The 27,011-nt window shown below is 41.7% G+C and overlaps 2 protein-coding genes and 1 long non-coding RNA gene across 4 annotated transcripts; 1 reads left to right on the plus strand and 2 right to left on the minus strand.

Annotated features, from left to right (window-relative positions):
* Positions 1-642: 642 nt before the first annotated feature.
* Positions 643-14,482, minus strand: LOC131879197 (synaptotagmin-11-like). Of its 2 annotated transcripts, XM_059225442.1 has the most exons (9): positions 14,147-14,482; positions 13,834-13,982; positions 13,025-13,210; positions 12,038-12,324; positions 11,150-11,282; positions 6,145-6,300; positions 5,676-5,799; positions 4,916-5,112; positions 643-1,316 (listed from the first exon to the last, which is right to left on the minus strand). In XM_059225442.1, exons 1-9 carry the CDS (start codon positions 14,280-14,282, stop codon positions 1,197-1,199), a joined length of 1,488 nt encoding a protein of 495 aa, XP_059081425.1. In that variant the 5' UTR covers positions 14,283-14,482; the 3' UTR covers positions 643-1,196. The 2 variants fall into 2 exon arrangements, with proteins under 2 accessions (XP_059081425.1, XP_059081426.1); XM_059225443.1 differs by lacking the exons at positions 13,834-13,982; positions 14,147-14,482 and adding an exon at positions 13,290-13,412.
* On the plus strand, positions 13,905-14,940 carry LOC131879199 (uncharacterized). The gene is made up of 2 exons (XR_009373117.1): positions 13,905-13,998; positions 14,085-14,940. It is a non-coding gene; the product is annotated as an uncharacterized LOC131879199 (long non-coding RNA).
* An 8,591-nt stretch (positions 14,941-23,531) lies between these two features.
* LOC131879285 (mediator of RNA polymerase II transcription subunit 25-like) lies at positions 23,532-27,011 on the minus strand. Its single transcript, XM_059225557.1, has 4 exons — positions 26,589-27,011; positions 24,254-26,388; positions 24,029-24,192; positions 23,532-23,800 (listed from the first exon to the last, which is right to left on the minus strand). Exons 1-4 carry the CDS (start codon positions 26,795-26,797, stop codon positions 23,633-23,635), a joined length of 2,676 nt encoding a protein of 891 aa, XP_059081540.1. The 5' UTR covers positions 26,798-27,011; the 3' UTR covers positions 23,532-23,632.

Here is a 27,011-nt window from a genome sequence, read left to right on the forward strand (position 1 = left end):
GTATGATAAAAATAATGTCCAAGTGACACGTGACAAATGACAAGTTCCAACCCTTTATGCTCACTAAAGTAAGGATTTACTTCGAGCCTACTTACGTGAAAAGGCCATCATTTTGTGCCCATCTAAGATAATCGGGCATCGAGCATGACAATTGACATTGGCTCGGGATTTGATAATTAATTTCACCCAGGAGACAAGACCAAGAGGAGAAGAGGGGACGCGACGTTTAAACGACATCTAATTTAAAGCCCCTCTTTAATTGATCTGGCCATCCTCGTTCCATCGTCGAAATGGTTTTTAACTCCATCTAGCTTTATTGTTCGTCCTCGTGGTAGTGTAGCTAACTATATAGAGAGAGGAGAGAGGGGTGTCTCGCTCGAGAATTTTATGACATGTCTTTCCAGCGCATCACGTAATCCCAGGGAAATTTCCATCAGAATGGCTAAATGTGGTAAGATAAGTGAGCACGAATTGAAAGTCTCCGTCCCTGATGAAAGTGCTTCAGCCTCGTCTTCGTCTTCTGATGTGATTTGAGCCCTGACTCGAGCGTATTGCCTCCAGAAATGCGCCTTCAATTTGATTGTGGATTCACTTGGACCCTAAAAATGGGTTGGATAATTCGGAATGAAGCACGAACCCAAATGAGATTGGCCAATTGGTTTATTGGTAAAAATATAGCAATCATCGAATTTAGGAATCTCCTGTAACTAGGATCGAATTGACAATTCTCGCTACATCATTTCTAACATTGACACAGTTTGGTTTGTTGGGTTTAGGGTTGAGTATTCGGAAGGTACTGCTTCGCAAATTGTGTACAGAAATCTGGCAACACTGATCAAATTTGAGCGGGGCTAAAATGTCAACAAAGTCGGGAAATCAAAAGTGATGGTGATGATTTGGGATGAACTGGAGGCGTGGCGATTTTCAGGTGCTTTCGTGAATCAACAACAACGAAAATATGTACGTATATCTCTATAATGATTATAATCTTAAGGGGCTTATAGCGGGCTAGGTGGCTTTTTGGAGAAAGTGACAGGGTGAATAGAGTGGGTGGGTGTTTGTGGATTTTAAAGATTTGGGTGTTCAAGTCTTCATGTTGATCAAACGCAATTTCCTCTTCAAGCCCAAGGTTCCGCCTTGAGTTTCTTCCGAGCAGGTTAGGGGCATGTTTTTCGCCTACGAAACGAAGGGCCATGTTATTCTTGAAGTTTGTGCCATTCCGCAATCTGACGACGAGGCGAGGTCACCACTTCGTTCCAATGTTGGAGGGCTGTTCCAGCACAATTGGGACCTCCAAGATCCAATCGACCAATTACCTGAAATAAATAATGATGGGAGCCTCGTTACAATCAAGCCTTTATCGGTTTGGTGAGTGGGCGGTAAATTTAGATCTGTTATCTCCCAAGCCCAAAGCTATTCCGTAAAACTTGACTTTGCAAAAGATAAAAAATTACGGTCCGCTACAGCTAGAGCGTATAGCATGCATGCCTGGAAGAACAAAAGAGCTGGATCATCGATTAATATGCTGAAACCCATGCGTCATTTTCACATCTCCAGAGAATTTAACGTTTTTTGCTGAGCGAAAAAAAAACTAGCTCGAAGCCTCGGAGAATGGTGGTGGTGGTGGTGGTGGTGGCGGTGGCGGTGGTGTTAATGATGGTTGAGCATTTGCTCCTGTGTTTGAAATCGATCCATGATGCATAAATAATTATCCAGGTAGACACAAAAAATTCATTCAATCCCTGTTGGAGTTTCGCTGTGTTTCCCCCGTTAATTTGGGTTTCTCGCATTGGGGAACGAATCTGAGAATACGCAAGTCGTGAGGGAACGGATAGAAATCAATTAAATGATTACCCAACAAATCCAGCCTCTCTGCCACATTCTGGTGATCAGATACTCAACTTAATTTACGAGGAATGTATCTCAGATAGCCACCTATTCAAACCGGCAATCACTAACTTCATTTCGGTTTTCAAATTTGTCTATTTGATAAGCACCTTGAACGTGACGCAGTCATTGTTGGTTTTATTGGGGAAAATGCGACGGAAATTTCCCCCAAATGTTATGCCTGGGTTGCTCATGAAATGTAGATTGAAAATCATTGCATTCATCAAGTCGAAGGACGCTTCCAACGAAATCCGATAATCTAACCTTCAAGCAGTGCTTGAAAATTCCAGAAACGACGACAAAAGCGTCGACAGCTTCCTCTTCTCGTCTTTCTTCAGCTGGCACTGAAACTCAATTCACCAAAGTTGCTTCCTCTCCAGGTGAACCAAATCGCACTCCCATTTTCAATTGCATCTTCATGAATGGTGAGCATCATGCATTTGCCATTATGATTTCATGCTCGAATTGTCGTTTGTTTGCGCTTAATGTATTTCTAGGTCCTTGACCCAGAGAGAGTGACAGAAGTGCCCGTCTACACCTGCATACTTAATCTCGTTGACTTGCAAAAAAAAAATCAAAATTGTGTTAGTCAGAGTCCATTTCCAAACCTTGAATGCAGATTCCTGTGCTAAACGTCTCTTCTCCACAACCTTGTCGCACCAAAGTGCTAAGAGTATTTTATTCCCTTGGTTGACACTGAGGAGTGAGGAATGAGAAAGCTGGCAAAGAGTGTTCTGGTTAGAGCCCCCAATTGTGCGTTTAAAGTGGTGGTAAAACCCAAAGTTCAGGATGACACCCACCGCTATCCACTAGCACCGCCGATTTGCGGACCTGGACGCAAATATAGCTAATTACTTTTGACCTTCTTCTTTGTAGAAAGAGTTATCCCGAGAGATATGCATAGCTGGAAAAAAATGTCCATTTGTTCACCAAGAGGTGCATTTATTTGAAAGGACCCTAAAATTGCTGACTCCCACGAAAAGAGTTACAAGAGTTCATGCAATGGTATGTATTGTATGTAATGTAATCACATCAAATAGTCCATCGTTTCTTGCCCAATATCCGATGATTATTTACCCTTTTCCGAGATGTTTGCTTCTAGTCACCTCTCTGATCACATTTATAGAGTTGGTGGCCCGGTCCTGCATCGAAGGATTCACAATCGAGTAAGTGCAATCAATGGCTCGGGGGCTCATTTGTACAAAAAAAATCAAATTAAGCCGTGAAAACATTAACCGATGGAAGAAGAACTTTCGTTCATGTTGTGCCGGTGCCTCCACGGGCATTGTCTGGATTCATTCGGCAGTGAAAGTAGTTGACTCGAAATAAACTCAAACATCGCAGACACAAATCAGTGCACCGTCTCTCAAATAAGAAAATAAATCTCTCATCCTCCAGGATATCATGATCGTCTTCCTCTCCAGATCGACGTTGAACCACCAAGGAATGTTGCGAGAAGGGCATCAGACGGTGCGTATAAATACGATTTGCCCGAAACCCACTCGGTCTGTGGTTTATTAAAGTTTCATGACTCTTTTTCCCTCTCCCAACCCTAACGAACGGTGAAAGTTTATGGCTTAGGGTAGTGGTGGTGGTGGTGGTGGTGTTGAGCCAGTTCGAAGTGCATTCCTCCGAGTGAATATGTCATTCTTCATTTCGCCACCCTTTAACAGGAGCCACAAGCAATCTTGATTCGAAATCCGTGAGATTGATCGGACCACATCGGAGTGAACTCGCCACTACTTAACCTTCCACAATGCGATTGTAACGCAAGCTCTAAACGATTGTCCCCCCCTTCACATCTCATACTCTCAATTACGAGAAGGTTTTCACCTAACCGATTGTACCAATCCAAGATGATTCCAGACTCACTTGAAGAGGACCCTTGATCCGATGGCGAGTGTTTAGTGTTTTCAAGTTTCAACTACCAAGATCTGCTGATCTGCTACTACCGTAGTAAGGTCTTCATTGTTGGTCGCGCTTGGGCATCCCAGTTATTTCTCCGCCTCCGGTTGGTCCGAACATGCTCATAGCAATTACAGATTGCAAATTTCCAATTAGTCATGATAACGATAAGATCCGGGCCGCGCCAGGGGGACACAATGCTAACTCACTTACCACCGCTCAACGGGAGGCTTTGTTTCTCGAATGAGGATGAAGAAAAAGAAGGACACCCGACTTGTACGGACGTATGTCGTACGTATCGGTTTGTTCTTCTCGGTTAGTTCAAAACACCTCGAGGGCGTTACGGCGAATTTAAAAGAAATTTCTGTTGATGGCAAACTGGGGGAGTCAACTAGGATGTCTGGGACGACGTGCCATGTGGACGGGTCACCGATTTCTCATTGGCTTCCCAAATTGGCAAGTAGGTATGTGCATATCTCGGGTATTCATCGGAAGAGCTGCTAACTCAAACATTAATGAAGCCTTTGTTAAGTGGCCCTGACCTGGAGCTACCAACGCGATCCTACTCAATGTGAAGAAGGTGTCCATGTGTTGGAGGTCCCGTCAAAAGAACATGAAAGTCTGGACTGAGACGTGTCAGACAGTGATGTCTGAAGTAAGAATGCCGCCGTCATGAACGAAAGATCCCAAGCAAGTGGCATTTGAAAAGTACGAGAGGAGCGGGTTCATGCACCAAATTGGAACAAACCATGGCTTCGGGTCAAGTAGCAAGTCTGGGCCAGTAATAAGTGGCAAATTAACCCCCTCCTTCACCTAATTTGAATATACGACGTAACGGCTTCTTCCCAGGATTTATTTCCCACCGCCCGGGAGGATCAAGGAATAATTTGTTAATGGAACGATGGACATGCAGTTAGTTCTCTTCAACGATCTTTCGTATTGTACATTCTTGAATGCTATTATTACAGCTGATATCTGCACAAGATGCTTGGCAAAGCGAGCTGGGTAATTATATGTGGGGCAGTCTCCTTTAAGTCTCAGAGTAGGTCATTAATCATGAGGAATGGCCAATTCATAGATAGCTTATAATGGGTATGAATGTGTGGGGAGGAGAAAATCTTACCTCATTCTTGGTCACCCGATCCCAATCCAGGAGAAGGAATTCCAAGCTGATGTTCTTCAAGCCATGATCATCCAAATGTGGAAGATCAAAGACGAAAGACTCGTTGAAGACTGGATTCAAAGTCCGTTTCTTGACATGGGTCTTCTTCTTGGCGATCCTCTGGTTATTGTACAACAAGTAGATCTTTACATAAGGATCTATAAAGAGCCAGACACAGAATAAAAGGTTGAGTGAACATTTGAACTATACTTGCGTGAACCAGTCTTGCGAGTCTATGAGCCGATATTTCTAACATTTTTCCCATTGCATTTTTCGGCCTTTTTGTGATTGTAATTATCTACGGTTTAAACTATGGTATTGAACGTTTCTTAGCTATCAATCACTTTTCAAGAAGGATAACAATAACTTAGCTCTAAGCGTTAACAACGGAAGCTCTTTTTACTTTTCAATTGTGTGGGGGATACTTGGTTCGAATGAATTGCGACATTGCTTTCAGATCTTTTTTTGATCTTGTTTTTTTATTTTTTATTTTTTTTTAACGCTTTCTCACACTTTGTTGGGAAGGCTGAATTTGTCACGTAATTGAAATGTATATGAAGCATGTTTCAATCAATTGTGCTATTTTTAGGATGTAATTTAAAACATAATGATTTAATCCCATAATAGGACCATCGTTGTTCATACATAGGTAAAAAAAATCGTGCATGGTCATTCATTCTAAATATGAAAAACATGGTTCTGTAGTGCAGACTTTTCGTACCTGATAGCCCCGTTATATCCATCTTCGGCAAGTTTCGGGCCTTCAAGACCACTGCAGTGATCCTATTAGCGGCCGGTTGGTAGCAGAGTGAGACAAGAATCTCACCTCGCCCTTGGGTCTTCAACTAGAATGAATGGAGGAAAGGCAGTGTCATAAAACTTTCTGTCTGAGTTGAACCTCCATCCAAGGAGTGCATCGAGGAGCCAAGAGCTACTCTCCTCAAGGCTGTCGATCAACACCAACTTTTTCACGCATTCGAGATTAGTCCGTTCAGAGGATTGGCCAATATTGCAACCCCCAAGGACAAAATATGAAAACGTCAAGCCATGTCGAGTTTCATAAATGGTTCTCACTCTAATTGAATGAAACCCAAATTTTGGTGCAAAAATGCATCGTTAAAGCCAAATGCACGAATATCCCAAGCTACGGCCTATGGTCCCTTGATTCGGATCATGTATTCTTCACATACCTTAAAGCTTCTTGGTGTGATCTCCTTGGCCACCGCAATTGGCTGATGGTCACTGGAACTGAGGTCCAAATCCCCGAGGTCGACCATGACTTCTCCAATGACATCATCGCGAGAGTATCGATCGAAACTCAGAACCACGAAGTGCAGAGTTAAACTCTGCAAGAAAAAAAAGCCACAAGATGTGTCCTTGAAACTTTTTTGCCTTTTGATCTACAACATGTGGCTCAAACATATTCATGAAGCTTGCCAGAAGTTCCAAAAATGCAAACATTGATCAAAACTTTTCAGAGCTAGATATGGGTAGATTTGGGGTGCTAGCAACAGTTGGAGGTTAGAGGCTCGCACGACCAGCAAAACCAGCATATAACATCCTCCGTTTACAGATCCGATAACCTGTGTCATGCACGTATTATATCAGTGCTCAAATATGTTTCAATATCAACCACCGTATGGAGATGGGAAGACAAGCTAGCAAGCCCGTCTTTGAGTCCCTGGCCAGAACTAGACTCTATCACTATTTCTTCTTTGGATCGATGACAAGAGTATGGAACAAATTGCCACCAATTGTGAGAAGTGCAGATATACTTTCATCGTTAAAGAAGAGTCTGACCACCTTAGTCGGAAAACAACCTTATAAAAAAAACCGTTACAATGGACCTCTAGATAATGTGGACCGGAAACCACCTCAGCTAATTTGGGTGCTTTTCGAACACTTTCAATTCTATATTTACACATTTTTTTTCTTTTTAATTTCTTAACTCCTATTCTTTATCTTCAAATTTGATGTATGAGTGGTTCAAACAATAAACAAAAGTGAATTAGAGAGCAAAATCAAATGATTTGTTGCTTTGCATGCGTTGAGACCATAACCTTTTTGGGCGTGAAGGTGGGTAACTCTTTAGTTGAACTGTTACACTTCATTCGATTGTTGGAACCCTCAGAATATTCCATATTCATTGCTTCTTCAATTATTCACGCCTGAATTGGAAGTGTTATTAAAACGACGAGGGCTTATCGTGAGGGTTATTTCATGGAACTTGGAACATGTGCGCAATAACACTATTCAGACGAAAGGTCATGAAGCAACCTCTAGACGTAATCATGGACATCCTTATAATCTGGACCGGAAACCTTCAGAACAATGACGAGCACAGAAACAGCTTTGAAGGATTGAAATACAAGAATGATGGGCTTTCAACTCAATTTCAACTCAATTGATTGTTAATTCTTTTTAAGACCTCCTCATCATTGGATGAAGGGCAAATATCTGCTCACAAAAGAGTAACAAAACAGAAAGCTATGAACTTTAAAAGCATTGCCCAAAAAGGAGACAGAAAATGAAAAAGAAAGAAACAACGACTCGCTTAATATTTAATTACGCTTTACCCGTGCGCATCCAGATTGCATGCGGTGATGTGCTTTGTAAAACAATTACTTTAAAAATAGTCCTCCAAACGACATGGAAATGAAAAAGTTCCTTTTAACGAGGCACGTAAATCTTTGTAGGGGAAATGTGTGCTTTCTCTGTTGCGCTTATTTTCAAGATCCCAACATTCTATTTTACGGTACGGTACGGTAAGATTTGGAGCTGATCATTATCCCACTTTAGATGGTGCTGCTATTCCAAAATTAGTTCCCATCCCAAAGGAAAAAAAGAACTAGTGCAAGAGATTAAATAAGTTCATAAGAATACCTATTTTATGAATCTCCTTATGAGTAATGAATGCAGTGTTACACAGTGGCTACATTCATGTTCATGAATGTTGAGCGAGTGTAAAATCGCATCAGAGTGGTTCTAAATCCCCAGGATTTGGAAACCATCTTGGTCCAAGATTAATTTCCGCTCCTTCTTTGTTATGGAACGACACTAAAACATGCTCTATGAGAATGAATGCGTTTCAGGTTCCAAATACAAGTAAAGAAATGCGATCCATCACATCAAAACGTTTCGGGAACACAAGGAATGATTTATGTTGGTTAAATACGCGTGTCACGATTACCCGAGGGTACGAAAATATCAACTAAGAGTACTAATCTCAAGTTCTAGATCCCCCGAGAACATGGTCCCAAAAAGAACAACCATAAGTAGTTCAAATCAGTTTCTGGGAAGAACTCTTTTTCCACTACAAAGAACCTTGGAGCCTAAAAGGCCTATGTAATTATGTACTCTGACTGTGGCTAAATCGGAAAATAATCAGAAAGGCCAGCAATGGTAAGGTCACAATTGGAACCTAATTGTTACGGTAACATGGTTTTGGCTTTAGTTCCAATTTGCCTTTGCAATCAGGAAGAAGGCCTAAATACAAAATACACAGTTCTTTCCGACCTCGTGATCAAATTAGTGATCCACTTAGAGTATCAACATTGGCCTCTTCTTCAAGAAGAAGTTTTCATTCCAGATTTCTCCAGATAACGTAGAGATCGACATGGAACAAGGGATCACTTCCAATAGCGTAACTTAATCATACGATTGATCATCCGATTTGAACGCAAAATAGTCATTAGAAATACTGCTTCGACTCAAATGACTAGAACTTTCATTATATCAATGGCTTGGCTGTTACGAAAAATGAATGTTCACGGATTGGTATAAAAAGGAAATGAGCACACGGGTAAGGCACACGTGTATCTAGATTCGAGCATTTAACTTGCTTAAAAGTCTCAACAACAGAGTATCAGATTCAAGATCCCTGTCAGCTTCATGATTCAGGTACTGTTTCATCACATTGTTAGTGGTCCCCAATTCTTCTCTTTCCACGTAAGCTTTCAAGATGAGATTTATCTGTGTGCTGTTTAATCCGTGTTACATTGAGCTGCAACTATGTCCTTCTTCAGATGTCTTCGGGAGGGTTCGAGTAAGATAGATTAGAACGGGATTGGGTCTAAACTGCATGTTCCAATGCAAAACATGTGAGAACAAGCAAGTGAGACTGGGTTGAAAAGAACGCGTTCTGTCCCAATTTGAAAGTGACAGCACAAAATTCTGCACCTTAAAAATAACAAGCTCCCAAGTGTTTCCCGCATGTCGAGGGAACCACGCACGCCAAGAGACTTGTGTCAAATTGGTGGCCTTCAAACTCCTGAATGTGATGGATCAATTTGAGAGGGGCTTATATGGCCTTCATCCTTTGTTCAATCACATGAGGGAGCATTTTATTACGCGGATACTTAGACCCTTCTCAATATGTTCCCCACTGCTTCTCAACTGCTTCTGCTCCTTCTCTCTCTCTTGCTCGCTCAGCATCCAACTTGGGAAGTACGTACTGTATGTAACAGTGGAAGAGAGGCGAATCCGTTCCATATGGTAGAGAAACGTGGAACGACAATGGCGGTTCCACGGCCGACGCCCAATAGACGCCAGAAACCCAAACCATGTCTCAAAGGCCGTAAGCTATTTTGGGAACCACGCATTTGCAATGATTTAGGGCACATTTAGGACATGGCTGCCTCAAAACGTTATTTGCCAATCAGCAAGAAGATGGGTGGAAGAGACTCGCCGTCTTGAAACATGGTACACTTGGAGCAAAATTAAGTATGTTAACAGGCCAAGCGCAATAGAAACCCATTCGATTTTGTTTTAAGCCAACTTTTTCTCATGTCGGAGCGAAAAAGAGGTTCCTTTTCAGCCTTATGTAGATTAAGATAAATGTTCTAATGCTGGAATAACACTACAGTAGAGGAGTCATGGCCGCAAGTGCAGGATTTGTAACCCTTTAGATTGGATGCACAAATACAGGGAACCCTTTTGAGGTTTCAAGAGATACATGGGGTTAGAACGGGTTGGGCAACGAAGAAGCTTTCAAGGGGTCAAATACATTTGGCAAGTTTTTTCGGAAAATCAAATTAAGGCCAAGAGTTTACTGAACGGTGTTCATCATTGAGGTGGTCCAGGTTCGCAGGAACCTGGATCCAAACTTTTTTTCTCGTATTTTGAGCGAGGCATAAAACATTTCCTGACATTGAAGGGCAGTTTGTTGCTGCGTAATAATACTTAGAAAGACTAAGTATTATTGTAGTACCAAGGTGGTGCACTAATAGTTCCAATAGTTGGGCACATGTCTTTGACCAGGATTCGACATGAATGCAAGGTTTTCAATGCCCGTCGTTGCCAAAGGCAGTTATTATCAAAGCACGTCTGGAAATGTCAACCATAACCGCTGGACCTTTCACAAACCGAAGTTTAGACATATACACTCCACACTATGTCAATGATACGTATATTGAAGTCCATATATGGACTCAGAAAATGAAACTAAAGGAACGTAAGACCATCATCGTGTTAAGGTTGAGATATTAGAGACAATGGTTCGTAGAAGTACTTCTTGATGTAAACAATACCTGAAAACAACAGGTTAGAGTCTATTTCTGTCGAAGACGCTCACAGACTTGTAACTATTTGACATTAAATAATGCATAAAGATCTTGTATTTCAATGCTCTTCAAGTTTCTGACTATTTTCAATATTTTACTTGCACAATCAGTGGCTTAACTATGAATTCCCGATCGATTTTTTTGGTATATTTATTTTTGATCCATCTCTGATCAAAACTTTCCGAACATTCTCCAGTGGAGAAACGTAAAATGAAAAAGTTTCCATTCTAAAGTATTCCATCCCGGCAGCCGTCATGAAAGAAAAACCTGCCACAAACGAACCCCTCATCAAAAGTTATTCTCCCAACCGATATTGGACCACTCTTTGTCCATAACTTCCTTTTCCACCAATACCACATACCGGTGTATACATGAATTTTGTTATTTCGTTATCTTATAGACAGGCTCAAAAGAGATCATCCGATTTGTCGCCTTGAACAGATTATTGGAACACGCTTTTTATACAAGAGCCGGCATGGTCAAAGATATCGTTAAAATATGGCCTTCATCAAATCATTCATAACCCCTAGGCAAAAACTATGCAAAATCAAATGATTGCTCATCTTTAAGCTTGCCTTCAGGCATTGATTGGCTCAATAGATCTATAGATTTGCCAATTGTGTCACTCACTCACCGGAACTTGATTGAAGCTTATTCCATAGAAAGTGAAGTCCTCGTCGTAACATGGGTTGAGTGTTCTTCGCATTACCCTGGTCTTAACTTTGTGCTGCTTCTCCGGCAACAATTGGAGCTTCACGTAGGGGTCGCTAAAAAGGAAATGTAAAGTTTAATTATTAAACTAAATTGAGTTTTATTTCCAATTTGCATTACTCTAGGGATTCTTTGGCTCCATTTTGTTTTACGCTATGTTAAGCAAGAAACCCTCGATCCTAGGGCTCTCTACTCGATCCAAGCCCAGGGCAACTTGGTCCTGTCCTACAAATACTTTTGGTACTAAAACTTCGCCTCCCTTGAAGCCTGGATGGTGGAGACATTATGATTATCCAGTGGGAAGCGCCAATGTTTGTAGAACCTGACGTCAGAGAGACAAAACAAGGTGATTAGGCCCGAGTAAACCGTCTGCAAGCCATTCAGAACCCACCGATTAAAGGGCTCAAAGTAGGTAATCCAATGCTTTGCAAACAGTATGTTTTTCCCGTGGCATACATTTTTTGTTCGTGCTTTGAGAGCTCAGAGGCCCATTGTTCCAAGCGCGGTGCTGACATTAGCGAAGAAAGACATCAGTCTGCACTCAAACAAAAGGTCCTTCATCAATTATTCATCTTTGTCTCGGGTAAGATATCGTAGTGACCCGAAGTAGAGAGGATCAAGATAGATGGAGATAGCAGTGACCTTCGAAACTGTGTTCGAGCGTGGGAGGGAGATACTCAATCCTTGTCCTCACTTATTTTAGAAGGTCAGTGTCAACCAAATATCCAACTTGCTCTAGACTTACAAAAACGAACGAATTAATTATGTATTGTACAGGGAGGATCACCAAACATCCTTCATGAGCTCTAACCTGCTCTTGGCGGCCATGTCCTTGGCTGGTAGGTTCTGACATTTGTTGATGGTGACGATCAGTGCGTTCTTATCGAAGCAATACTTCACGGTGCAATGTAATGTGCCCAAAGCAGTCTCTAACGAGGCGCCCAAGGGCATCTGATCCAGATCCAAGCCCGAGGAGGCTCGTCTCAAGGAGGATCCTCCGGCCTCCGAGGCATGGCTTTCGTTGGCCTCGTGGTACACCGTTTGGGTAGTGAGTTGGGACTGCGGAGCACTGGCCTTTATCTGGGGAGCCGCCGGTCCCTGTGGAAATGAAAGTCTAATTAGAGCACGGATTTGGGCTATGGACTAGAAATCAGGTAGGTTTCTACGTCAGAGGGGCCCATGGGAGTTTCATCTACTGTAAATGAGTGCACGCTTTCATCGTCTCTTGCCATTCGTATGGAAACAAGATCAAATTTCACTTTGCCAGTGATTCCATTGAAAGGGGCAAAACGTTCTCATATGGTTTTAATTGAAATCAATCTTGAACGATTACTCTGTCACCAGACTTTTTTTTGCCTCGACTTTGATTTGACAAAGGTCTCGGTGCTACTTTCTGGGCGAGTAAACACGAAAAATTATTTCACCTACAAAGCTTTAAGAAAAGCATGCTTAGCATTTGAATATAACAAGATGTCTCTAAACTGTCTGAAGAGCCAACGGTAACGATCAAAGTACACGACTTCCGGTTAAGATATTAGAGGATGACATGGAGGGTATTATGGTTTTCAACCGGATGTCCTCGAAAGGAACTTTAGTGAACAAGGTTTTCCTTTGGATTCTGAAGGACTCCGTTAGAATTTAAACATAAGAGCGAGCTTTCCTCGAATAGTTTGGCTTGACGTCAGCTGACTCAAAGCAAAAGTTTGGACATGTTCCTTGATTCAACGAAGATTTATCTCTGGGTGATTGAAAATGTGGCTAGAAATTTGAAAACTCTTTTTTTTTTCACCCGACTCACCTGATATGGAGGATTGGATGTCAAAACTGCCTTGCGTTGAGAATAATCTTCCGCGGTTTTGTGGGAACTTCCACCCGGAGGGGATTTTGCTCCCGTTGGACTGGGACTCTTCTTCAAATAGTGCGAACCTTTGTCCGGATTGATCACTGGAGGTGGGTTCCGTACGGGTTTTGACATCATCTTGTCCTGAAATGTTCGAACGGGAGCGGTTTTAAAGTTCCTTTCATTTTGTGAGAGAATAATGAATGACTTGGCGATTTCCAACCTTTGATGTTCTCGTTTTAGGCACATGGCCTCCTTTGAAGGGATTTAGAATGGAAAACCTGACACAACAAGACGAGATGCACTCCCACATCATCGCTATGATTTGAATATGTTCTCGCAACAACTACAAATTGTCAAGACATGAGTGGAGTGAACTTCAATTTTGATAAAAGCGCTGGATGAGGAAGCTCGTGGCTTTTTTGGCGCTCCAGTTCCGGTGGGAGAGATAAAAGCTTTTGAGAACATAAGATTGCCACCCATTCTCGAGCTCATAACTCCTGAGCACTTGCTTTTATATCCTTTTGGGGGTCTCTTTTGTTCTTTGTGTTGTTCTCTTTACATTTTGGATTTCACTCATGTGAACGAAAGACGTACATAAAAGTGGCAGAGTCCTATGAGTAAGAAACACGAGTGTGCTCACTCTGACATTGCCAATACATATCTACAATGTTCAGCAACTCCGTCTGAGCTTCAAAGCACTGAAACGCCACACTGAATCCGATCACTCGAGGTGAAGGGCGATTTGGGATGTGGGATCGCCTTACCCTAAAGTAGTTGGTTTTCTTCACTCCAAAGAGATGCTTCTTCTTCTTTTGGGAATGGCCATGCTTTGCGCAACAAAATGCGCAGATCAAACAAAGGATGCTGCCGACCAATCCAGTCGCCAACAGGATAAACATGACGGTTCCGGAAACTGAGATGGATGACAGGTTTGAAAAAGGATTGCAATAAAATGATTGACAACCAACTTGAGCTTCTGCTGTACCGTACATCCGGAAACTGAGATGGATGACAGGTTTGAAAAAGGATTGCAATAAAATGATTGACAACCAACTTGAGCTTTGAAGATCTACTTACACACGCCTAGATTATCTCCACCAACCACCTCCTTCCATATCGGAATCCCCCCGCCACCCTGATCGGATGCCAATCCCCCCGATGCCCCATCGGCTGAGCGCTTCACCAGGTCTTCCATGAGGGCCTCCTTTGTCATGATCCCGCGGTGTGAGGCTTGGGACCGGGCCCGGGGTACACCTGAGAACACTAAACTTATGTCACTTGTCGCTTAGATCTGCTGGCCAAAGATAAACCAATCAGCCTTGGACGAAAACATGTGGATGCTTCATTGTCTAAGTGAATTTGTTCACTAAGGAATGAACGCCAAGCGAGGCGTCCCACCCTGCAACGACCATTTCCGTGGAGGAAGAAGCCCTCTTCTCCTCTTTCTAGAAGCGTTCCATATCGTCGAGCAAGTCCGTGCGGTCTTGGTCTTGGCCGCTCTCCTCTCTTCTCGCGAGGACCGCGTAGGGTTGGTTGCCTTGAATGCGCCACTAGAAGAAGACCTAGCTGAAGGTGAAGGCTCTCCAAAGAGAAGAGGAGCTTGTGGTGCCAGCCTGTCCTTCAAGTGCTGCCAGCCAATGGCCTACATGGCCTTTGTGACGTAGCTGTGATGATGAGCAATTTTCCTGCCAAACTACTGTACGTACGTAGGTTGGACCACCCGAACGAACGACAAGGCACAAGGATATTGGAAGCTACGTGCAGAGATATGAGCACACAAAAAGCCCATTCAGGCTGATTGACAGCTCCCAGCGTTTCTTGAAAAACTTTCACGTCGATCTCATGAGTCAAGAAATGCCTTTCTTATTGTGGCTTTTGAATGAAGGTTTTTTTTTATTTCTCCTTTTGTGGATCTGATCTTGTGCGTGAATTCATGCTCTGTGACCATTGAGAAAAACACGCTATTTAGCAATTCGACGAAGGAGTGAAGGACCTTGAATAATTACTTTGGACCACTTGGGTTATCTGTCAATGGTTTAGGTAATTTTCCTTCCATGCTCGCTATGGCCAACTAGGAAATGCAGCGTTTTCACCGACATTTCCCGCTCAAGCTTTTTTTTCTAACATATACATTCTTGACATTTGTCTGTTTATTGTTTATTTTGTTTATTGTTGCTGCCACTCGAAAACACAATGTGTAAGAAAAAGTATAGGCATAAAAAACACGAATAATTTGGAAGATAGAGAGAATTCAAGAAAAAAAACTGAAAAAAAAGAACTGAAAGCCAATGTCTCCTATCTACGATTTGTAACTACAACATTAGATAACACACTATCTTATCCACCTGCTAGTGAATACTACAGTCAACACCGAGTATACCAAATTCAAACATACCAAAACGAGGTCATGAATAAACCATTACGGTGGTCGGGAAAATCAAGTGCCATGAAGTGATGGAATGTTCACGTACATACTCTGTATATATCATGAAACTAAAATAACGCTTCTCCTGAGCAAATGAGGGTTTCTCGACCTTATTATGTTGCTAAGGATACTACTCAAAAAGAAGTCCTCAAAATGGATTCTATGGCAATTTTGAACTCCCAGAGGCCTGACTTGCAACAACTTTGCTCTAAAATACCCTTCTAACTCGACAAATGAAATGCCAATTTAATAGGTTACGTGGCAAAATGGAAAGGATAGATATTTGTCTAAAGATAGAAAGAATTCCAGCCGACAAGGACAAAAATACCTCCACTGTTGGATGGAAATACTAGCGGAAACAATTGACAAATTACGCTGTACTTCCATTGAATCTACATTTGAGGCACATTGACTACGTGTTTAAATTTCAAACTCAGTCAGAGGTGTCCCTGCATGTCAAAACTCAGTGTAGTAAAGGACATCAAATGAATGAAAAGTCGCACTTCTGACAAGAGGGCTTACTCATTCAAATTGTACCCCTGCTGAACTAAAGTTTAAGAGTAAATAACTTGTGAGGAATTTTTGTGAGGAATGTTCGAATGCGAGGGGGTTTGTACAACAATGGCCTTGTCAAACGGAGCCCCACTCAAATGAAAGAACATGCTTTCGGTTGATTAGGACGATTTTAGTGTTGGTCAATTTTGAGATAAATTGAACGTCTGTATCAAAAGTTAGGAGCAGGTGATGTCAGTTCGTTCATTAAGTGACCGCTTTATACTGACTTTTGAGAACTTAAACCTTTGTGACAGACGCTCCATTGAATTAAAAACTGGTTAAGACTTTCGTCGTCAAACAAAGCACAACTCATTTGAGAAAAAAATACTTAGTTGATCGGAGTGAACGTTGTCCATTTTCACCTCGACCATCTCTGCCCAATGATGACGTCGTCCTTAATGACGATTGTTTGAGAACGCTAGATCCTAGATCCTGAACAAGGTAGATGACGCCACATGGTTCTACGTTAAGGATCATCGCACACTCCTTCAAAAAACTTGCCAACTGTAATCTCTGCCAATTATGAGTAGCCTTTATTACTTTATAATATATTTTTCATAACTGCCAAGGCAACATAGCAGCGGAAAAAAACACTTTTAATGGTTTTGGGCAATTTTGATCTTATTTCCTGACTAACTAGACTGACTTTGACACTCCAAAACTCCTTTCATTCACAGACAGGGCTCATTCCACTCGAAATCAACGATAAATTGGGTACAGTGGTTAAAGTATCAATGTGGAAGCAAAATCAAAATCATCTATACCCTCATTTTACCATCATTTGCCCTTGAAGGGTGCCGCCTACATGATAGCGAAAATCAAAGCATACGATTTTATCAACATCATTGTTATAAAACCCCGCAAATTTCACACCTGCTCTCATGTGTCTTCCAGAGGTAAAGTTGTCTACAGTAAGTCTTGCCCAACCTCATTGAGACAGAAAGTTTTTGACGCTCGTCATTTGCATAATAGGGGGATCAAAAGCAATCTGGTTCAAAATTTGCAGAATTGATTTCTGCTGACATGTTTCCGGGACACTAGACACATCGGCACCAATGGTGTTGTTCTCTGATACAACGAACTATTTGATGAAGGAATCAGAAACATGCCAAATCTTTCAGGTATGTCGTTTGCAATTTCAGTTTTTGAAACTTAAGGATCGAGATTCCTTAGAGAAGGAAAAAAAATATCTTTATCCGTCCTTCCCTTGCCTATGGTTTGGCGAGATGGTAGCCTATCCACTAGATGTGTATTAATAACATTTTCGTAATGAGATGCATCTTTGATCGGCCAGTATTTATGAGTGCATCTGTGAAAACCTTTATGCCTCTGTGGTGATTGGTGACGTCAAGAAGGGTTTTTCTTGTGAATGCGAAAGGAATGAAATAGTGAAGGGCAAATTGTACACGTAGGTTGCAGCAAGAGGCTACTAATTGAGCTCTTGCTCGGATGGATTTGGAATGCGTTACTAAATATGTTCGATCTTGCATTGAAATGGATACACTCTACTTCTACTGGAATAATATACCATACCAAACAAGTTACAAGGCATATTATTGTCCTCCAGAAAGGTAGATCATTCTTCAAGGGAAGACCAGCAAGCAAGGAACAAAAAGAATATTTTAAAAATATTTACCAGGGCCATAGAAGAATTCGGAAAAGTAAGCACTTCCCTCTTTGAACCTTCACTCCTTTCCCATTCGAAATAGAGGTCGGTTGGAATTTTGTTCTCGGATTCACTGGGAACAACAAGTAACGCCACTAAAATATCTGCTCAAGCTCATTGAAAGCGGAAAGGTTATCAGCAATCTTATGCTCGGGGTGGTCTCCCACCTTTTTGCTCAACAATGGGAAACATTCTTCTCTCAAGGTCATCCGCTGTTTGAATGAGCTTGCTAATGGAACAGGGTCAAAGCATTCAAAAAGTGACCACGAGATCTCGACTTCCCATAGCTAAATCGACCTTGATAGGCAGGCACCTACATAGTAGGTTCCCATTAAGCATAATTACATCAACACTTGATGATTTTGGCCCTACAGAGGGCAAGTTAAATTTTGGCTGGTATACCCTGGCCTTATCAGGACCTTCGTGATGGCTTTGCACAACGGAGTTCTTCGTCAAAGAAGAGAAAGAAACGTTCTCGTTCCTCGTTGTTAGTCTCTTGCTGAGTTTTAACCTTACAGATCAACTGCATTCCGACATACCCAGAGTCTGTTCTATTTTTGTTGATTATGTATTGCTTTGAAGCTTTTGAAGAGCTAATAATGATATTACTAGTTGAGGCCCCACTTTGTGGAGAGCTTTTGTACATTTCTTTTGAACATGGAAAGAGCTATATGCATGGCTTAATTTGACCTGGAACTACAAACCAAATGAGGTAAAATAGCATGGCCTTTTTACCTTTTGATTGAAGAGACATTATTGGATGAGTAACCGGCATTGGATAACAATAAAAAAATGACATCCCGAAACGTATCAGGCCTTTGTATTTTGCAATGGAATCTGTTTCATATAACAAAGCCTTCATCTATTTCCACTAAACTGAGGAATTTGTTGTCCAACCGGAACCACTCATCCTTTCAAGTGTGAGTTTTCCGATTAGCCATAAGGGCCAAACTCTATTGGTTTTCAAGTGAAGAGTAAAGCAATTTCTTAGAATAGTGTTTGAGGTCTTACCACTTCAGTAATCCCGTTTTGATATGCTTCATATCTGTCCATTCTTTGTAATGAAAATGGTTCGTTCTTGGAAAGGTTGGGCTAACTTGTTGTTTTGAAAGGGCTTAACAGGTACAGTATTATCCTTCTTTCGAGACGCAAACCTGTGGTCTATTTGCAATCACAGTAAAATTAACTGAAATTTTGAATAATTCCATTTGACCTTAATTAGCCATACCTGTCGTTAATTATGTTTTAGCCGATGGAATTTGAGACATTTTCATTGTATATTACTAATTCCGTTTTCATTAATGGAAATATTTGTTGGGTCTGCCAAGACTTCAAATTCGCTTTTGAGGCTTCTAGATCTCTTATCAGTGATCTGATTGAATTGAAACCAACGCCATTGAAAAGAGCATTAAAGTATTTAGCTCTCAATTGAGCCACAGTACATAAGTAGGCCTGTCGATGAACAAAACGTGGCCAGCATTTTAGTAAATTGGGTCAATTTTACTACCATGTCCGTGAGCCTAAAACACAAAAAGACCAAAGTCTAGGCCAATTCTACAGAACGTTTTCTAAACCATACATCTGTCAGCCATATTTCTCAGCCCCATGGATGAGCTTAAGGATTTGACCTAGCCTTTGACCTTGCTGTCGTTTTGGGGGTAACACAAGTAATGTTGAAATGAAGAAAATTATTCAAACGCTTTCCAGGGGAAAAATTTGGCCCGTTGAAAGCTAAATATTTCATATTTAAATCAATGAAATTTGCAATTTTTCAAGACTGTTCTTTGGTCATCAAATGCCCGTCCTTGGGCAATTTTCTTATCTTTGGCTAGTACAATGATATAATAGAATGATGGCTGAAATTTAAAAATCAACCATTTTTAACATTGACAAGCTGTATTCGATCTGATGGTGTCGCCGAGAGTCAAATCAGAACCCTAATTAGGGAACTAGAAGCCTCAAAAGCAAAATAGGAAATTTGGGGGACCAAATACCTAAATCTGGCTTCCAGAGCCCAGTTTTTTGAAGCCCAGGAGTGAATCTTAAATCGCGAAAAAATCCAACTTATGTAGTATGGTACGGCCTTTTCTCGATCTAAGATTAACTTCTGCTTTAAAAAAACGGGCTCAGCTCCAACAAATTCGAAACTTTTATGCTTTGTATAAATATTGATTCAAGACAAGTCGTGGAAATCAAACGTTCTTCAACTTGGTTGGACACTGATAATGCAATGTGAATCAATTTCTATAATCTATCGAAATAATCGAAATGGTACGGTCGAAAACCGAGCAATTGTGATTGTATTTATTTATTGTGATTTATTTCACTTCATAACTAATCGACTCAGGTCTGCCGAGACACAGTACCACTGGTTGCTAGCTCCGCGTGCGTGGGCGGTCTTTGTTCACTCAGCAGTCTGAGGATTTTGGGATCATCAAGTGGAAAGCTTCTCGGGAATCTTGTGGAAGCCATTGGATCAACTGGGTCGAGGTCTGTTTGTGCTCTTTTTCCTTGAAACATTAGACCGATTTGGGGGTGAAGAAACATTTTTGTGGAACACGAATGACTGGTGTGAATATATTTTGAATAATTGGACGTCAGATTCATCATCTTGGGAACACTTTTATAACGTGCTTAAACTGTTGTCATTCAATTTGAAGGCAGCCTTGTCGTTGTTACCAAGGACGCCCACAAAATTGTGAGTGGAAAAGCATGGAAGAGCTTCCTTTAATCTCAAAAATCTCCTTAATCCCTAATCTTTTTGACAAACATCCGTCTGAAGTGCTTAATGTTTGACTTCACTGTGCTTACATCTTCTGGGCTCTTACATACGTGAAAACTACTACGGTACACTCACATAATATATTTGGTGCCAAGAAATTGATTGTCATTTGGGACATCAATTTATTGGCAATCAGTAATTTGGAAAGAAACGTGGTGAAGACAAAAGTTCAGCAATTTCCTAATCTTGCTCCAGAAAAGTTTCGGACGCTTAATCACGGAGGCCGTCACGCCTGGAGAGGGAGAAAGCTCTACAAAACCTCGCTAGAAGATGTTCGAGCAATGCGTTACCTCTTAATCAGATGCATGCATGCTCAGAGGGTGCTTAATCAACTCTTCCCTCCCGATCAAGTACCCGATTAGGAGGCAACGCAGCACTCAAACGTCCTGTAGCGAGGTTTCAAAAAGCTTTCCTCTCCAGTCCTGACGGACTCCATGGCTTAATCCGCACCTGCAGATGCAGAACCAAGCTCATACAGGATATGACAAAGCCTATCGAAAAATGGGTGATTCTATATCTGGTTGCATTAGCTGGAAGACCTCAGACCTTTAGACCTATCGTTTTATGTTTCAAAGGTTATTTTTTAACTTGTGAAATTCTTATTTACCCATGATTGAAAAGAAAATAGTGTTGTTATTTGTAAATATTGGCTATTGTATTGCCAAAGAATTGATGATAATTCGTAGAAACCAAATTTCGTCCAATACCCTGACCTCTCTCTCGGGTTTGCGAAAAATCGGCTAAAACGGCAAAATGAAACCCGCTCATTTCGGGCGGGACGGGTTTGAGTGGGCGACCTTTCCGGGTTTTTTTCAAAATTTATTGTTACAATTTATAATATTCAAACGATAAGTTCCATTTAACATGGTCCATGCCTTACATATAACTGGCAAAAAACACCAGGAAAGTATGCTCAAAAGTACTACAACGTAAAAGTAGGTAGTGTGTTATGAGAGCATTTGGATGTGATGTTAGATCAATTTTCTTCTCCAAAACAAGTCATGTTTCTGAAAAATGTTGAGTATCAATTCTTACAAAGCTGTGATGAGTACGTTCGAAGGGGCTTTAAATCCTCCCAGTTTTATTTAAGTCTTTCCAAGGTGCAAACAACGTCTTAGGGGAAATGACACCTCTATGAAATCGATCATGATATTGCCATAATAGACTACAAAGGAATCAGTTTCAACATTTTTTTTTGTACTATGATCAAACATTTTTTTGTGTGTTCAGATCTCTCTTCCATTTTCAAAGTGCTAAACAGAGTGTCCCAATAACTTGGCCAATTCTTAAGTAATCTAAACTAAGATCTTTTCCAATCTGATTGCTAGTATTTAAGTGAAAATAAACTGCTTTAACTGTTGGCCCTCAGATTTCTGTCAGGGTAAGGAAGACACAATACGTAGAATTCTTAACTTTTGTGGAGAAGAGCATTCGAAGAAGTTTTGGCCCAACCTATAGTTCTGAACGTGGACGAAAAAATTCCAAGGGACTGATTTGTTCAGATGAAAAAGTGTAAAAATATCTAAAAAAAAAGTTGGTGTTCTCATTATGTGGTCTAACAAAACACAATTGTTTGGAAGTCAATTTAAAATTTTGTGGCTGAATGGAATAAAACACGCAATAAGAAGAAATCCTTTACAAGCATCAATAATTGATATGCCATCTTAGTTTGCCAACGCTATCAATCCACGAATAAAATGTGGTTGACTGTCTATTTGACAATCAAATGTCTGACATTTTGTGAGTTGTGCTCAAGAGGAAGATCTATCTTGCGCATTGTTTCCCACTTCCGAAATGTCCTTTTCTTTGATCAATTCTTTGATCAATTACCCAATAGTCCTCTCACAGGACAAAAGATATTAAGATTCCACTTATTTTGAACATGCCCGTTTTGGCAGAAATCAGACCGATATAGTTTTATACTTTTTGTCTTCATAAGTCAGATAAAAAATATGTCCTGAGGAGAATTTTTTAAACGCTTGTACCCCTATATTTTTCTATGCTCTTATCTCTGAGAATTAAGGATTGGACATTACCCAGAATGAGTATCTGCTCACCACTTTGGCGAGTGTTGCTTGATACCGATTAACTTCCAAGTGCTTAACTCCAAAGTAGGAACTTTAAAAACATTTCTTGTTAAGGTTGGCGGAATCCATCATTCAACATACATTTTTGAGACCTACAAAGACCTCTCTAATCTTGCAAAATTAGTTTTGATTCAAATGAAATGTCATCAAACCTTGGAATTCGCCAATTCAGGCTTACCGTATAACATTCGACAACAACCCAATCACTTCAAAATGTGTTTAAAAAGCAAAAAAGGCGAAAAATGTGTTAGTGCTTGCTTAAGAAAGCTGAGGGATACAAAGAAAAAGACTCCGGACATCCTCTTATGAACAAATCCCGCCCAGCGAGTAACCTCATGGCGATATTGGCTCCATTGAGGTAAGGAAAAACAATGAAAACAAAACAAATTCGGCAGCCCACTTGGTCAGCTAAGGAGTGCAATGGATGATTAGGTTAGGAATTGATTTCAAACAAGGTTATTGCACTATTTAGCCAACTCAGGCATCGGTTATCCAACATCCAGGTTTTGTACATCTATGACGTTGGTCATGAAGAGTGCATACTGAGCATCAGACAAAGTGCTTTTGACAAAGGTCTCCGGTTTAAAGCCCAGCAAATGGAAATAATTGGCGAATGTCTCCAATGAATAGTGCAGGTCAGGTTGGGATAACATAGTCTCCACTTTTGGTCCATACGTCGCGTTAACTGTGGGTTTTGATGGAAACTCCGAATCAATTCTCATCTTCAATTTACGTTCTTCTTTTGAAGCCAGGAAAATCGAAATTAGTGCATGTCGTCCTAATAGACTTACTAACATTTTATGGTTGTGGGTAGTAAAAGCTCCTGATCTAAATTTGGAACGGCGAATACTTACCTGATGAAACCAATTTTAGCACTATAAATCCCTCGTCATGAGTCAGTACATCCATCTCGTCCAGAACAGCACCTGGCTAATAAATTCAGCCTGTGTTTGTGGACATTCTTCATTAGATTTTATATAGCGTGTCAATATCATAATATAAACATCAAATACTGAATCAAAAAATATATGGTCGGTTACGAGTATGGCTATCCTAACAATTCACGAAGCATTGGATCGTTGGCACTTCCAATTTGCTGTTGTAACTGTTGCTGCTGATGTTGTTGTTGCTGTTGTGGCTGCTGCATCATCATTTGTTGAGGGATCATTCCTCGCTGCTGAAATTGAGGTTGTTGGTTCTGTTGCTGATGCAGGACCTAGAAAGCCAAATGACATTTTAGAGGTTTTGCCTATATGCCATTTCAGTGGGGGGAAGTCACTACTCATATCAAAAGCCAGACCTCATTCAAGAGTCTGAACACCGTCATCCCTCTTCGAGTTTACCTTGCTTGGTCTGAAAATTGGTCTCGATAGCTCTGTTCCAGTTCCATATTTAATCAAGTCAATTTTCAATTCAAATATCTGACTACGTTCGAATGATTTACCTGTCTCAAACCAGCCTGTTGATGTTGAGGTACGTTCCCAATGCCGATTGGCCTCATCACACGTTGCTGAGTATGGTTCATCATTCCGGAGAAGTTTTGGCGTTGTTGAACAACATTTGGTCCTTGGCTAAGCATGCCTCCTCCAATCATGTTTGGTTGTTGGCCTGTGGTAAAAAAACTAAATATAAAACATAACCCAAAAATAGCCTACGCTTGAAAGATCACCTTGGCTAGCCATGGTCATCGTTCCACCTCCCATGGTCATCATTTGTTGTTGCAACTGAGGCTGCATCATGCCTGTCCCACCTTGTTGGTTCATTTGTTGTTGCTGTTGCTGCTGCTGTTGTTGTTGTTGCTGTTGCAACTGTTGTTGTTTCTGACCTTCTTTTTGTTCGTGAATCACTGTACGGATGCGATCCACAAAAGTGCTTTGGTCATTTGGTATGAATCCCAAGTAAGCGTTCTTTTCCCTGCTGTACAATAAAATTAGTACCTTGATTTCACATCGATTGTTGCTATCGCCAGTAAAATGCACGCATCCAGCATAGTCCGATCCTAACACACGAGTTAGGGCCATGAGCGAGTCTGAGTGCTCTGGATGGAATAGAACAGTTGAGGAGTTTTGGAAGAATTGACTGCCTAAGGTTTGTGCAAGGGACTTAGGAATCAGTTGCATGATCAAATGTCGCGGCCAATTGTCAGACTTGACTTTGGCTTGACCCGTGCTAGGATCTTTAGGGGAGGTAACAGAGCATCTCACAACGTGCTTGGTCTTTTTCTGCTGGTTATCAGTCTTCGAGTTTTCGGTCCATGTTAGGTCACCTTCCCAAATAGTTTCTCTAGTTCTATTGATTTGCTGTTGCTGTTGTGGCATCTGAGGTTGGACTTGTAGCTGCTGTTGTCCAACTTGCCCCATCATTTGCTGCTGTTGTTGTTGTGGTTGTTGCTGTTGATTGGCCATCATTGGGTTCATTATTTGGGGAGTTGTGGCTACTGGATTGAGTGGACGAGACAATTGTTGTTGAAGGGCCGTCATTCGGCCTCCTTGCATAGTGATGCCTCCGGGAACATTTGGATTTAATCCTTGAGGCGGATGATTCAAGAGTTTGGTTAGAGTTGGATTGTCAGAGGCATTAGCTCCTTGCTGATGTTGCTGTTGTTGTATATGTTGTTGTTGCTGTTGCTGTTGGAGTTGTTGCTGTTGAACTTTTTGGCTGAGCCGGTCTCTTAACACGCTAGACTGAGTTGGACCTCCCATGGAAGCATTGGGTTGCCATTGTGGACGGGGATTCTGTTGCTGCTGTTGCTGCATCATCTGTTGTTGTTGCATCATTTGCATTCGTTGTTGTTGCCCTGGCTGTTGCCCTTGTAATGGTCCTTGCTGTTGTCCTTGCACCTGCTGCTGCTGCTGCTGTTGTTGTTGTTGTTGTTGTTGTTGTTGCATGCGTTGCATTTGCATTTGCTGCATCTTATTCATGGGCATATTCGATTGTTGCGCTATGTTACTTGGATTGATAGGTCTCTGAAGTTGCGGTCTCATCAAAGCCTGTTGTCCCATGGAGGTGTTCAATTGCTGCTGCACCATCCTGGGTTGGGCCATGCTTGTTTGGGGCATGGCCAGGGTCTCGGAAGCATTCTGGTTGACAGTGGTCTGGTTGTGCGAATCCGGGCCTTGTGTGTTCGCGATCATTGGGTTATTGACCACGCTATTTGGGTTCATGACAATTTGTTTCTGTTGCAACATGTGTTGATGTTGTTGTTGTTGCTGATGTTGTAGCTGTGGCTGGTGTTGCTGCAGTTGTGGTGGTGGTGGTTGATGCGTTGGTTGCGATTGGGTGTGGATCGGCATGGAGTTTGCTGTACCAGTATTATTAGAAAGGGTCGATTGAAGTGGGGTGAGCGGGACTTCGGGCAAGATATCGCCGTTAATGAGAATCAAATGTCGGCGGTCTTTGGCGTAATTCTTCTCCATATGCATCGGTACATTACCTCCCGTGCTCTTAAAAAGCCTCAATAAGAACGGGAGCTTGGTGGGGGCTACTATGGAGAGCTTAATATCTCGGGTTCGAATCTTGGCCACCAAATCATCCAAACTCAAGCCCATCAAGCCCGACACGTCCATTACCGGCATATCGTAGGCGGGAGAAGTACTGATATAAATGATATATTTCAAGGGCTTCGTGCGGAAGGTTTGATGGGCCCGAATGGTCTCGAGCCGATCAAAGACCACCAAGGCCATAGCCAAACCATCCACTCCATTGGCGTGATCCTCACCCGCACCCCCAATGAACTTGACCCGGTCATAGGCGGCCAAAAACTGCTTGGAGTGAGTGAAGGGCCCCTCATAACCCACCAAAGGACTGGAAAGAGGGTAAAGGTGCTTTTGAACCATTGGTCCATACATACAAAGCGAATCATTGGTGAACCCATCCCATTCTGTACTATGAACAGTCACTATTCATCCTATTGCTTATCCCAGCTTTTCCTTAGTTAAGAGGATCCCATGGTTGGATGGTTGGATGGATGGATGGTTTATGGATGGATACTCTGGCCTACTTACTTGGGCAGCGCATCTGCGGATTGGTACGTGACCAAGGTATAAGTGGTGCTACACTCAATGGAGGCCCAAGGGACGTCCTTGGCCGATCCCCCACTGAAATGGTCCAAGAGGCTCTGGATGTAATTGGTTCGGATCTCGGGATGAAACAACTGATTCATGGCCGTGTCCTCCAAGACAAACACCACATCATGGATTTGGGGCACCTCCATGCTCCTGCTGGCCCTTCAATCGCCTCCAAGCCTCCAAGCTTGACCTCGAGGTTAGGATGATTTCAAACCGAGGCACATGGAGAAGGAGGTTATGACACAGATGAATGGAAACACAGACAAGGAGGCCAGGAATGAGGATCTATCTCTGCGATTGGAACTTCACTTTTCTTGAAGAATTGGAACTAACAAATCAGGTGTCACTTCCTCGCAAACC

This window comes from Tigriopus californicus, chromosome 4, assembly GCF_007210705.1.
Source record: "Tigriopus californicus strain San Diego chromosome 4, Tcal_SD_v2.1, whole genome shotgun sequence".
Taxonomy (NCBI): domain Eukaryota; kingdom Metazoa; phylum Arthropoda; class Copepoda; order Harpacticoida; family Harpacticidae; genus Tigriopus; species Tigriopus californicus.

What these genes read in the sequence shown, in the direction of transcription:
- LOC131879197 (XM_059225442.1), bottom strand. Translation starts at nt 14,282, where the DNA reads ATGACAAAGGAGGCCCTCATGGAAGACCTGGTGAAGCGCTCAGCCGAT. An exon ending in TAAGCTTCAATCAAGTTCCG is followed by an intron (nt 6,301 to 11,149) that starts GTGAGTGAGTGA and finishes TTTTTCTTGCAG; the next exon opens with AGTTTAACTCTGCACTTCGT. An exon ending in GGATATAACGGGGCTATCAG is followed by an intron (nt 5,113 to 5,675) that starts GTACGAAAAGTC and finishes GGCTCTTTATAG; the next exon opens with ATCCTTATGTAAAGATCTAC.
- LOC131879285 (XM_059225557.1), bottom strand. Translation starts at nt 26,797, where the DNA reads ATGGAGGTGCCCCAAATCCATGATGTGGTGTTTGTCTTGGAGGACACG. An exon ending in TCCGCAGATGCGCTGCCCAA is followed by an intron (nt 26,389 to 26,588) that starts GTAAGTAGGCCA and finishes CCCTCTTTCCAG; the next exon opens with TCCTTTGGTGGGTTATGAGG. An exon ending in GATGACCATGGCTAGCCAAG is followed by an intron (nt 24,193 to 24,253) that starts GTGATCTTTCAA and finishes TTTTTACCACAG; the next exon opens with GCCAACAACCAAACATGATT.